Source organism: Rutilus rutilus, assembly GCF_951802725.1.
Source record: "Rutilus rutilus genome assembly, chromosome: 22".
Lineage (NCBI taxonomy): Eukaryota > Metazoa > Chordata > Actinopteri > Cypriniformes > Leuciscidae > Rutilus > Rutilus rutilus.
Window position 1 is genome coordinate 29,525,387 of NC_140227.1, and position 14,244 is coordinate 29,539,630.

The 14,244-nt window shown below is 34.9% G+C and overlaps 1 protein-coding gene across 2 annotated transcripts; it reads right to left on the reverse strand.

Annotated features, from left to right (window-relative positions):
• Positions 1–1,895: 1,895 nt before the first annotated feature.
• prxl2b (peroxiredoxin like 2B) lies at positions 1,896–13,670 on the reverse strand. 2 transcript variants are annotated; one of them, XM_084395640.1, is made up of 7 exons: positions 13,460–13,670; positions 12,359–12,563; positions 10,987–11,038; positions 10,540–10,603; positions 10,293–10,368; positions 8,871–8,989; positions 1,896–2,169 (listed from the first exon to the last, which is right to left on the reverse strand). In XM_084395640.1, exons 1-7 carry the CDS (start codon positions 13,520–13,522, stop codon positions 2,143–2,145), a joined length of 606 nt encoding a protein of 201 aa, XP_084251766.1. In that variant the 5' UTR covers positions 13,523–13,670; the 3' UTR covers positions 1,896–2,142. The 2 variants fall into 2 exon arrangements, with proteins under 2 accessions (XP_084251766.1, XP_084251767.1); XM_084395641.1 differs by lacking the exon at positions 1,896–2,169 and adding an exon at positions 6,072–6,795 and having other exon boundaries at positions 13,460–13,654.
• Between the last annotated feature and the right edge of the window lie 574 nt (positions 13,671–14,244).

Consider the following 14,244-nt stretch of genomic DNA (forward strand, 5'->3'; position numbering starts at 1 on the left):
AGCTTACAGCGGCGTCGATTTTGGGTCGCCTTGGGTTATTGATTATGACTGTTATCTCTCACGACAGAGACTTTGATCATTTGAATGTTCATATCTGCCTTCATTGCTAGCCAATCTAAACCTCGACACCACTCTTAATGGCACGTACTGTTTGATGCACGGGAGATGAGCGATGTATTGAACGCAAGCAACTTCAGAACAAATTAAATATTATAACTTTCGGATTCTGCCAGCGGCGGGAAGGGTTTTAAAGTGATGAAATGCCAAATAAAACATAATCCCTGACTTATTAGTGCATGCATTTTCCAATGCAAGACCTGCCAGACAAGAAATGCAGCTCTCTGGCTTTCAATAAAACTGGATACATAACGATTTGAGCTTTAAAAGTGCCGGATAGAATCCGATGGTTTAGAAACAATAGTAGACCCAATAATGCGACACATACTCTATCTAAATGTGCAGTATTGTAATGTTTTAATATGGTCAGGGAGGAGAATGTGCATATTGGTTTTATGTACAGTATTTAACAATGTTTGGGTTGATTTACTTGCCAATCACGTCAGGTGCATTATGGCAAAATGTTACATATGCATATACACAACATTATCAATTCCCTGATAGCACGCATTCATCAGCCAGACGCCTATTTGTGCTTTTTTTTTTTTTCTGCCTTAAGGCTTTTAATATTATGACTATTGAGAACAAATCAAATGAGGTGTGATGTGAACTACCTGTTCTTTATACCGCATTAAAGAGCGACTTCTCTGTGCCAAGGATTGCTGATTGCTTTTGAGAAAATCGCATTTTAAAATTGCTATTTTGTATCTGTGAAACACTAAATCACCCTCTGTGATTGTTTATACGGCTGCTTTGAAGAAACCTGAACTGAAGGAAGAATAACTACATGTAATCTATCAAATACTTTGCCAAGTGTGAATTGTAAAACATAATTTGTGTGCATTTTAGTGTCGTTGGTTCTGAAGGTGTTTAATTAGAAATAAGCTTATGATGATTAAATATGAAGTCTCTTTTTCAATGCATTATATAGGGACAATGCCAAGAACTTGTCAGACTCAACAATTCCATTTTACAGATTCTGTTATTTTTTGTTTTTCAGTCCAAGGATGAATCTCATGAAAACATTTCATTGCAAACTTAAAATTAAAAACTAGGGGTAGTTGGCATATATATATATACTCAAAAAATAAATACAATAATGCTGGGTTGTTTCAACCCATGTTTAGGTCAGCCGTTATGTCCATATTTGACCCAAGCATTGGTTGAAATAACCCAGCGTTACATATATATTCTTTCCAGGTTTTGTGAGATTCACCCTTATGTTAAGACATGCCACATGACCACAGATGCTGCTATATGAATATATGTCTGGGGCTTGTTCTGTTCATAGACTAGTTGACTGTTGAAATATCTCAGTTAATACGTACTGACATAAATGCTCTTGATATTAAATGGGGTCCACGTTTGATCGAGACCATTATATGTTTTAACGACTTTCCAAGTGAATGCTTTGTAATTATATTGTTCTGCCTATATCGATTGTTCAAGCAAACATATTTGGCTTAAAAATGTTATTTAGCTACCTTAAACTTACTGAGATATTGTATGATATATATAAGAGAAAATATGTAAGCATCAAAAATAAACTTATATAAAGCAACAAATGTATGTGTTTCTTTCACATTCACACGGAAAAAAACACAAATATACTTTGGTTAGAGTTTTAATATGTACATCTTATAAAAATGTCATTCACATTCTTAAATTAACAAAGTCACATTTGGTCAGAAGTGCTTAGAAAAAAACAATCTATAAATTCAGGTTTATAAAAGAATCTCATTAAATGGAGTATCGTATGACAAAACACACTTTGAGGATTTGAGGATCAAAGCAGCATTAGTGTTTATTCACACAACTACTGTGAGTTACTGTTAATTACTCTTCAACAACAGACAGAATGCATCAAAAATGCTCATTGTAAATGTATGATCAGTGCATTATATTTTAGCATCTAAACCAAAGTATCACATACATGTAAAAGATGATTTGAATCAGATTAGGGGGAATTTAACACTGGATAACCAGGAATCACAGTCCATTCATCCCTGAAGAACATTGAATCCTCTATCTCGTGCAGACATCTTCACTGCACTGTAAAAGACACAGAAATATTAAATGTAAAAATGAATAATGAGAACTTGAGTATAACATTGGACCTCATTTACTGTACGGAAAAGAGAAAACACTGACACATTTTTAAAATATCTGAGTTTGACGGTGAGTAAATGATGACAGAGTTGATGGTAACACATTATTTTACAGTGTCCTTGTTTCCCATGTTACATGTGGTTACTAGTTACTGAAAAATTATGCATAATTACATGCAACTAACCCTCAAATCAAACCCTAATCCTATCCTAACCCTATAGTAAGCACATACTTGTTACTTAAAAATATTATTACTCTGAAACAATGACACCTTAAAATAAAGTGTAACCGAATTTACATTTTTTTCGGATGAACTCTGCCTTTAATAAAAGAAAGTCGATCTTTCAAGATAAAAATCAAAGGAGAACTCGGACGCACAGGTCAGTCTGTCATTGGATTTACAGTCGTGTGAAAGTAACCGATCGCACCCCACAATCCCACGGAGGAAATGGCATCGGTGGCTCAAAAAACGACAACAGACACCGGCAGTCTTTAATGGGTAGACAAGACCTGCGACACGTCCTGTTATTGAACTTCAAAGCAACGTCGGCTACTCCAAAAGTAACTGTTTAATACAGAGCAGCTGTGGTGCTTCGTCATATTAATAGAAATAAATCAGTCGCCGTTATTCATGCACGTCTGCCGAACAAATGTGTTTATTCGGAGCATCATCTAATGGTTGAAGACAACAACAACTAAAAGCAAATGTGAGGACGTTATCTGCAGGTTATGAACGTCTTCTCAAAACCATAACCACGCCCTTGACAGATCTATTATTGAATGCATACAATTTATTGGTCGAATCGATTTCCCTTGAGACTCTCCCATGTCCTCCAGTGACGACACTGGGTTTGGGCTCTCGACTGCGTCTGTTGGGCCCTTCCTTCCTGCAAGACCTTCGGGGCCGATCTGCGCTGAGATATGCTGCTGAATGACACATGTTTATTCTTCAGATGGACTAAAGGTCTTCTGGTAGAGCTGAGGGTGTGGTACGACACAATGGATTCTTCTCGAGTAGCCAGACTTTTGACTTCGGCAAGAAGTAAAACAAACGAGGCCACAATAATAGCTCAGAATAAAGCCTTCTAAAAATATGGAGTGCCACTTCACAAAACTTTTGCTCGGAAGAAAACTGATGAAATGAATGTCCCTTGCAATCAGAATGGCTGATTAAGCAGCGAAAACAGTTTTCAACATTAATAATAAGAACCATTATTTAATGAGCACCAATTGACGGCATATTAGAATGATTTCTGAAGGATCGCGTGCTGGAGTAATGGTGCTGGAAATTCAGCTTTGATTAAAGGAATAAATTACAATTTAAAATATGTTATTTTAAATTGTAATAATATTTCACAATATTAGAGTTATCACTGTATTTTTGACTATTTTTTTTTATAAATGACAAAAAAAAAGAAAAAATTTTTCTGACTTAATGACAAAAAAAAAAAGTCTTATTCCAAACTTTTGACTGGTAATGTATGCAAACTAAACTCATTTTATATTTCTCACTGATCACAAGCTCCAAACTTTTGCAAATCTGGTGATTAATTCCTTATAAGTGCTCATAATATCAATGTGATTAATTAGATTTATTAACCCTCTGATGGTCTTTATTTTTGTCTACACTCGTGGTCTTTGGGACCCCAGACAATAACATTTAATTTTGTAACAAGATAATAGTTTTTTTTTTTTTTTTTTACAAATGTAATTTTATTCTGTTTGTTAATGTTTTTACTCAACATTTGTGCAGTTTTTGGAGAATTTATGATATATTTTAAATTTCTATAAATAAATAAATAAATATTTATTTAAATAAGCTTTTTACAAAAAAACAGCATTTGATGTAAAATTCACTTTATAAAAGACCCAGATTTCTAACTTTCATTCATGGGGATAACATGGATCATTTTAAATGTTTTTTTTTTTGTAGATCTAGAAAGTGTTGAGAGCCGTAGAAGGTTTCATACCATTTGGACAAAGGGAACATTTTTTTTAATTTGAGCAAATGTCATTTGGGGTCAAAAAGACCCCGTAAACCATCAGAGGGTTAAGAACGACTAACCATTTAATGAAAGAATAGCACATTTTTGTTATTTTGACTTTAAACGTTTTGTCCAAATGAGAACAAACGTGTGTCAGAACATCTGTAGGCTTTCTGACTGGTTTATTCACCTCATTAAAATCACAAGAACAACAATTCAGCGGTGTATTCTCCGAATTGCAGCAAGACATGTATTAATAAGGCCAGAAATATAAGGGAATACATGTTATAAATGCAAAGACTTTTATACAATTTTGTGTGTCCGTGTACTTCTATACTTCTTGACTGTACTGGGAAATAAAGGTTAAGCAACGAAAATCTCAGTTGGAACTGGATTGTGCTGGAAATCCAAATCTAAATTCTGTCATTATTTACTCGCACATGTTTTTCTGTCTTGCATGCAATCAGTATGATGAAACTGAAGAAGTACTGGGACAGTTGAGCTCCCAAAATGACAACAAAGCATCATAAAAGCATAATCAAAGCAGTCCGTTTGACTTGTGCTTGTGCACTATATTCAAAGTCCTCTGAAGACACACACATCTACACACACAGAGTTACTAAGCTTTTATAGAGGCTAAAACAGTTAAACCAGAAGATTTCTATACCGTTTGATATGCAAAAGGCCTCTAAATGATCAACTTTGATGAATGACCTGTTGCACACAATCTACTACATGCCTTCTGTCATCTGATTGATAGATTATACTTTTAAGCTTATTAACTTTTTAAGTGTTTTAGTGTAATTGTAAAAGCGTCCCTCTTCGGCTCGTGGTTCACGTGTCTTTTTGCTGTGAAATCTTTACTGATTTTTAGTAAACCTAAGATTAACTTTTGTATTGTTATTAATATTTCAGGATGAACATTAACTAGACTGAAGCAACTTAGCTTTACTAGATTATCAATCTCAACACACGTTTATTTTTTTATTTTATTTTAATCATGAGTATCAAATATGATCCATCAGGCTTTTGAGAAATGGTAATCGGCATTGTATTGCATAACATTATATGTTTGTCCTCACAATAAAAACTACAGAGCTTTGATCATTAAACTAAGCATTTAAATATCTTACTAAGACATAGTATTGGCAGATATGTGACCCTCGATCACAAAACCAGTCATAAGTCGCATGTGTGCAATAGCCAACAATACATTGTATGGGTCAAAATTATCCATTTTTCTTTTATGCCGAAAATCATTAGGATATTAAGTAAAGAAAATGTTCCATGAAGATATTTAGTAAATTTCCTACCGTAAATATATAAAACATTTATTTGTGTGAGTGAGTGCAGCACAATCGTGAACATAAATGCACAACTTTAAAGGAGATTTTCTCAATGTTTACATTTTTTTACACCCTCAGATTCCAGATTTTCTAATAGTTGTATCTCGACCAAATATTGTTCTATCCTAACAAACCATACATCAGTGGAAAGCTTATTTATTCAGCTTTCAGATGATGTATAAATCTCAATTTCAAGAAATTGACCCATGTGACTGGTTTTCTGGTCCAGGGTCACATATAGAGTGATATTATTAATATGATAATTATGATAAGTATCTGTTAAACTGTTACAAAGATCTATACTACAAGTGATGAGAATCTTTTCAGCCATTAAAATATCAGCAACTGCACCAAATTGCATATTTTTGCTCAGTTTGAATAAGATTTAGGTGCTTTTTGAGCTAAAAATAAAATAAAAAAATCCTTTTTTCAAGATTTACACATTTCAATTAATAGTAATATTCTATCAAATTGAGTTATTATGAATTAAGAAATGTATACAAAATGTTTTATTAAGCTTGTTTTATTTGTACTCATTTAAAATTCTTAATTACATTTTTAAGATTTTGTCTAAAAGGTTCAATAAACTTAAAAAAAATAATAATAATGTCATATGTTAGGCTTTACAAGATTATTCTAACAATCAGTTGCTCTATTTCTTCTGTTTCTCTGGGGATTCTCTATGGAGAAAGTTTTTGCTTCCTCGACTGGACATACAAAGAGTGCGTGTCTACTTCACCTCATCTTGAGCTTGACAAGGAAAAGAAAGGCAAAAAGTGCCATTTCCTGCAGGATACCACGGTAAAGTCCTTAATTCACACCGTGTGTGACTTTAGGAGTTGTACGTCTATGTAAGAAAAAAAGCAGTAAAAATGGCATCTGCTGGTTTTAGTGGGTTTTGTCGTTAGAGGAGCTCCACTGTAATCTCACGCCCAGGTGCATCATGGGACCTCAGGGTGGTTAAGATCACACTAAACCAAGAGATGAGCCTCACAACAAGACTCTGTTCTACCCCACAATCACTTCACTTGTTCAAACATCCACTTACGTAAGCCAAAGCATCTGTGCTCTAACATCAGAGAGATTCAAGCCTTTCTCTCTAGAACAGCGATTGGTGAAGTTGCTCGTTGACATGAATTAGGTCACGCTGCGGCAGAACACGGATTCTTTAGCATGTCTTGTGGAGGCCTTTAAGGGTTTAATTGTGCTTTTCCTCATATTCTGGTCTATTTAAGTCACTGAGGTAAAAAAAAATACAAGATATTATTCCAACGAAATTGAGCAAAACAAGGTAAGGATGTCTCTGGTGTCCTGGTTTCACCGTGGATGCAATTTAAACGTTCTTGTGTGGTTGCATGGATCAATGCAACTTAAAATCTTACACTCTATAAACTCTTTACTGCAGTAAAAGCCACAGTGAAATTGTCCTTGTAATGTGAAGTAACCCAACACAATACACAAAAAGAGTATTTAGACTGGCCTTAAAAATACGTTATTGCAATAGTGTGGTCACATATTTTTGAGTCAATTAAAGTAGAAACATATACTAGAGGGTAATGTTAGACAGTTTGTGGAGAAGAATCACTTGTTCATAAGTAATACAATATCAAGCATCAACATGAGTACAATACTGAAACAACTTGTTTGAAAGAATATAGTCATTTTAAAAAACAAAAAACTTCAATCTGAGCCATTTAAAACACTTCAGATAGTTATTAGAGGTGGGCAGTATGACTTAAATCCTATGTACAGTGCTATGCATAAGTTTAGACACCCATGCTAAAGTTGACTAAAAAGAGGAATAAAAAAATCTTCTTTTGGAAACTGAACTTAATGCCTTAATTTAAAAAATTAGGAAAAATCCAACCTTTAAGGACACCAGTTGTTTTTTTTAATGAATAATGTATCGTAAATAAATAAATGTTCTTCCTTAAAATACAGGGTGCATAAGTTTGGACACCCCTATGTTAAATTCCCATAGAGGCAGGCAGATTTTTATTTTTAAGTATTTTTATTTTTATTTTTTAGGATACTATGCATCCTGATAAAGTTCCCTTGGCCTTTGGAATTAAAATAGCCCCACATCATCACATAGCCTTCACCATACCTAGAGATTGGCATGGGGTACTTTCCATAAGATCATCTCTCAATGCAAATCAAACTAGCTATTAGGCTAACTGAAATAAAACCATGCCAATCTCTTGTATATATATATATACACACAGTATTGTGCATGTTACTGTGCATGCAAAAGTCTTAGGCATGTTAAATGCTGTAGTCTATTTAAAATATATATTTAATTAATTTGAATCGATTTTTGTAAAGAACTTTTAAGAGCTGAATGTCCACTCATTTTAACCCATGAATTTACCAGTTGTTCATTATTTACTGGCTAAGGATTAAGGATAACGAGATTTAAGAATATTTTTTACTCACTTTTACTAAAGATTTTTGGCTGTTTTAACTGATTTTAATGCTTGTTTTGTGTGGTTGGATTAATGGATTTCATTATTTATTGCAATGTTGTTCCTATTACCATAAAATATCCAGAAACAATTTAGAGGAAGAACTCCTGACTGGTTTACCCAATAACAATCACAACCACTAACTTTACATGTGACATCTGACTATACTCCAGTATGAAAGGCCCTGTTTACATCTGGTGTTAAGATGCATTTTGGTCGATTGGATCACAAGTGGACGACACTAAATACAGATGTAAACGGGGTCGAAAACGTTTTGAGCTTGTCCACTTTCAACCACTTACAAAAGGTAAAATGCATTAGACCGGATTGCTCTCATAGTGTAAACGCTCCTGTGTTCAAATGCGTTTGAACAGCCACTAAAGACGCCCACTCTCGGCCTACAGACCTAAAGCACAAACATTATGAAAAGTGCGATAGCCAGACGGGACTTTGTCGGTATTAAGACCCAGGTTTGGTTTGAAGATGAAAAACGTCCCAAAGCACAATGTTCTGTCACCATTTCTGATATCGGTGTGGTCTTAAAGCGGTCAGAGCAGAAACTAAAGCTGATGCTCTCTGTATGTTTTTACGTCGTCTCCGGTCACGTTCATATATAAATTGCGTGAGCTTCTTTCATCCATTAGATCGAAAGATCTAAAGCCCATACATTTACCCACCCCTCGAAGAAATCAGGACAGAAGTGGGCGAAAGTGGACAAAAGAGATGGATAAAAAAACAGGTGTAAACGGGAATGTGTCTACTTGTGAACCTATCGACCAAAATGCATCTCAATACCAGGTGTAAACCGGGCCAAAGAGGTTCGACCTTACAAATGCTTCCTGTTTTACCTGTGGCTTTTCACCGGCCTGGACGTTCGCCGAGATCCCGAGAGCTTTGGTGATGTCCTCCAGAGATGCGTTGTCTGCAGGCGTTTTCTGGACAAAATGCAGCAAAACCTTTTCTCCACCTGAACAGAGTGACACATTTAGCATTGTGATATTTCATGAAACGTTATGGTGGTACTGTTTAAACATTAAAGGGGTGGTATAATGCCCTTTTCACAAGATGTAAAATAAGTCTCTGATGTCCCCAGAGTGTGTATGTGAAGTTTTAGCTCAAAATACCCCACAGATATTTTTATATAGCATGTTAAAACCGTCACTTTTTGAGGGTGAGCAAAAACGCACCGTTTTTGTGTCTGTCCCTTTAAATGCAAATGAGCTGCAGCTCACGGCACAGTGGGCGGAGCTTCAAGAGCTTGTGTTCTTTTACCTCACACACACATGCACTGAAAATGTCAAAAACTTTTAGCCTTTTATGTTCAAACCGGAGTCAGAAAGATGGAGAGACTCAGGAAGAAGTGACAACATGTAGACAACATTTCTGAATGTTTAGTTGGTAAATGTATGTAGCTTATGTGTAGTTATCTTTTAGTCATTGATTAGCATATTCTGTCTTGATAATCTATAAATCGTGTTCAGGGGGCGGGGTTTATGTAAATTTTAGGGTTAGTGATGTCACTAACCCGGGAGGAATGTCGTGTAGTCTCTACCAGACGTTTGTTGTAGTCCTTAAAAAGCGATTTCTTTAAAAGCAAATATCTCCCTTTGCTCTGAACTTTGAGCATTGTAACTTTGCAGGATGTTCTTTATGCTCAAACAGCAACATTACACACTAACTAAAGTTAGAAAAGTGAAATCATATTCAACCACCACTTTAAATGAATCTATTTTAATTAGAAAAACAATTGCGTCTGGACAAATATTCTCATCACTCTGTTACAGCAATGAGAATCTAATGAGAACCATCATGAGATTAATGAGAATTACAAACAAACTTCAACATCCAGTTGCATTCAAGTAATGAGAGTTAATGAGAGTTCAAGTACTAGGAAAACATGTTTAGTTGTATTTCTGAATAAGTGCAAGCCATACTGGTGGCACCCTGAGACCCAGAAACAGTTCACAGACACATCAAGGTATTATTGTAAAATGTTAATCTCAGCTACAAACAGATTTCTTCACATTATTTCTCATGGCACAGAACAGATTTGCATGTGCTACATTTTTTAAATACGAAGCCATGCTGCCCTCTAGTGACAATAATGCAGACTGCTTAGATTACAAGTTTCGGTTCTCCTCTATGACACATTTATCAGTGCACAGAGGAAGAACAAGATAATCACTATAAAAAACGATAAAAGACTGGACCAATACATTTTCCTAGTGAAAATGATGAAAATATGACATCTGACTCAGAAACTTTTTTACCTTTTGCGACGATGAGCATGCCTCCACTCTGCAGAAGATCTCCACTAAAGTTTCCTTGAATTCCTTCTGCACTTGCCTTCAAGACAGGGTGAAAAAACATGAATCAGAAGCTATTATTTATTTAACACCTTGGATTTGGTCATTATTAAAACTGTTTACAATTAAGACATCTCATTAGTCACTAATTATCATTAGGCCAGAATCACAATTTGAATTAAAAAATGACTATTAAAGGCAATGTACATACCTTTGAGGCAATTTCTCGTACTTTCTTTCCCATGGCAGCTGGAACCACATTCATGGCATTGTACCTGAGATTGGAAACCAGAGGATTTTTGTCATGCTTGTGTCATGGTCCAACATCACGCATTCGTTCACCCAAAAATAAAAATTCTGTCATCATTTACTCACCTTCTAAACCTTTATGAATTTCTTTCTTCTGCTGAACACAAAGGAAGATTGCATGAAGAATATCGGTAACCAGACCATTAATGGACCCCATTGACTTTTTTTCATACTATTGAAGTCAATGGGGTCCATAAACTGTCTGGTTACCAACATACTTCAAAATATCTTCTTTTGTGTTCAATACAACATGTTTATAACAATTTGAGGGTGAGTACATTTTGAGAGAGAATTTTTTTATTCTTGGCTGAACTATTCCTTTAACTTTTCCTTAAGTTGAACCTCATACCTTTTAAAGCCTAAATCTTTGTAACACTGTTTCTTCTCGTCAATGTAGATGTCTAGAACAAAGAAAAAGTTAAATATTCACAGGATCAGGAAAACGCCTGACACCTTTTATCAGTGGCAAACCCAAGGTAAACACAGGCATGGCTAGCACAGTAACAGGTACAAAAGACAGTAAAAAAACACGTGTTTTATCACTAATAAATTCAAAACCCACACAATGAGCTTAACCTGAGGTTATCACTTATTTCAGAAGAAAGAATGCAGTATTGAAATCATTCTTTAACTCAATGGGGTCCAAGAGTGCACTTGTGAAATCTGCATTTTGCATTTGATAATTTGTTATTTCCTGCCTTGGAGACGCTCGAAGAAAACCCGAATCCAGCACAAGGAGAAGTTGAGCATCTTGTGCTTCAATTGAAGCAAGAAAATGATCAGTGTCACTCAGTTACATGCATTTGATCAAACACTTAGTGTGTTATGTTATGTCATGCATTATTTTACAGTTTCTTTCATTTCCAGGTTTAAATGTTTAAATCTCTTTTTTTTATATATATTTGTAAAAAAAAAAAAAATTATATGTTTTTCATAGTCTTGACACATTTCCAAAGTTTGGTTCCTATACTAAAACCTACGCATTTTTAAAGAATTTTTTATGCATCTCTTCTGGGTCAAAACAAACCCAAATGCATTATGAGTCAAGGCCCGTTCACACCAATATAGATAACTATAAAGATAACAAGCGCAAACTTTCTTTCGGTGTTGAAAAACTACTGTCAGGATTTACTAAAGACACACAGTGTAAAATAATCGCTGAAAAGGCGTGAACAGGGTTATCTTTGCGGCTGATATTATTTGCAGGAGTTTCCCTTTTAGACACAAAACTTATGGGAAGAGAGTATTCAAATGAATCATGCAAAGTGATTCACTAAGGTTTGTGCAAGTCAATTTACTGGTATTTGTGCCATTATTAACCGCCCATAAAAAGCATGTCTTAAACCAGATGCTAATTTGCGCTTCTCTTGGCAGATTGCGTTGGTTATTGTGGAAATGATCCGGCTGCGTTTGTTCATTAATTTGCACGTCGTCTCGTCAGTAAATCTAAAAGTGATTTCAATGATACTGTTTCTCTGTGTCATTATCGTTACATTGCATTTGTGTTTTGCACTCTGCTATTCATTTATATTTAGAACTCTTATCTTTATCATTATCGCTATAGATATTGTCTTTGGTCTGAACAGGCCTTCATATAACACTACTAGATCTTTCACTGTGGTCTCAGACTTTAATAACCCACTGCATATTTGAGAAACAGTGTAAAACTAAGAAATTAGGAACATTATTAAACAACATAATGCCAAGTGTCAAATCCTCACCGCCCTTGAAGAATCCCCCATCCTTGAACTCCTTCACTCCCATCTCTTCCGGTCCGACGCCAATCAGAGCGATGCCATTTGCTTTCAGGTCTTTCTCCAGTTTACTGACCTCCGCTGCCATCCACCGGCACACCTGACAACCAAACCTCCGCAAGAAGAAGAGAATGACCGTCTGCTCCCGCCACAGAGAACCAACCTCCACCATCTAATGAACAAGACAAGAGACTAACAGATCAACAGACAAATCACATTTTCATTCATTAGTTCCAGCTAATCTGGAATAGCACGCATATGGATGATACCAACTTTATTTTTTTTACATTTTTGGGTGGTTGACACTGCATATGAAGCCATGACATGCTAGAGTTCAAATTTCTAATTCATTTAAAATTATTACACATGCCGTTTTTATGAGCTCATAATTAAGAGACTACATATTTAAAATGTTAATGTGTGACAAAAACCTGAATTCCTGATTCTGAAAAGAATGAATGGAATGTTCATGGTAATTTATCATGTGACTTACTGAGTGAGAATTATTTATTTCAATAAACTTTAACTTTCAAGTATTTAGGTATTCAAGTAATTTCACTTTTAGGGATTTAAAATAAATTGAGTCACATGCATGTTTTAAATGGTTTGAAAAATATGCATTCAAAGACTTAAAACTTCAAAAAATATATATATATTTAGAAATTTTAAATATAACTTAGAAGGCAAATAACATTACATATATTACTTTAAATATCAATACACCCAACTAGAAGAAGAAAATCTCAAAAGAATCTCATAACTGCATAGGTTTAAAGTATGGTTTTGTTGCATTAGATTATAAAGACTCATAATGTGTTATTATCAGTGCATTTGACACCTGCAAATTATTGTTGTCACAATGTGAAAACTCAAACCAGGAAGTGTTTTTCATGACTACACTTTGAAATTGTAATTTAAATGATTTTAATATAACGCAGTACTGTATTTCTTGTTATTTAGCACTCTTTAGCACTCATTTAAGGTTTGGAAATGATTCAGAACATCACTGTAGTCTGCCTAACGTTAGTTGAATGCTAACTTATAGGAACATTGTAGTTGAATTATTACCTCTCCAGACGTGGTGTTTTTTAGTTGGTTGGCTCCAAGGCTGGTCAAATTCACAGACGACATTTTCTTACAGTTTATTTTTGGCCTTTAGGTGTGAAAATTGTCTCCTTGTTCCTTCTGCGGTTCTTTACACTTCACATTACACAAGCACACAAACTCGCCGCTGTTATATACACACGCCCACTTGTGTAAGACATGACGTGAGTGACACTCGTATAGGCCAATCACAGCTTCGGGAATTCAAACCATGCGCTCGAGGGGCGGGGCATATTACATAAATATGACAATGGCAACTATTATCTGTTAGTTATTTAATCACTTGCCGAAATTATTTTTTCCCGTAAACTCAGTACTTGTAAATGTAAATGGCTGCTATATGAATCTCTCTAGTCTACAATATATATATTTTGAGGCCAAAATAAAGGCTAACATATTCTATAAGATAATTGAGGGTGTGGTTTAGTACATCAAAGGTCAGTAACTTAAGTCTGTCTTCCTCAATTAGAACGTTGTAAATTAATGATTTACATTAAATAATCAATACAGACCAAGAGAAAAATAAATAAATATTGTACTCAACATCGGTGTATAGTAAATCATTAACTTCAGAAAGGTGTTGGTTTGCTAGCACTCCTTAATGGACACAGACTGTGATGACGCCTTTTGGCGCATCATCAACATCGTAAATCCTGCAAAATGTTGTATATTTGTCTTTTTTTTTATGTATGTAGGCTACATTTATAACACTATACTTTGTATTATATTACCTTTGAAACAAGTAACTA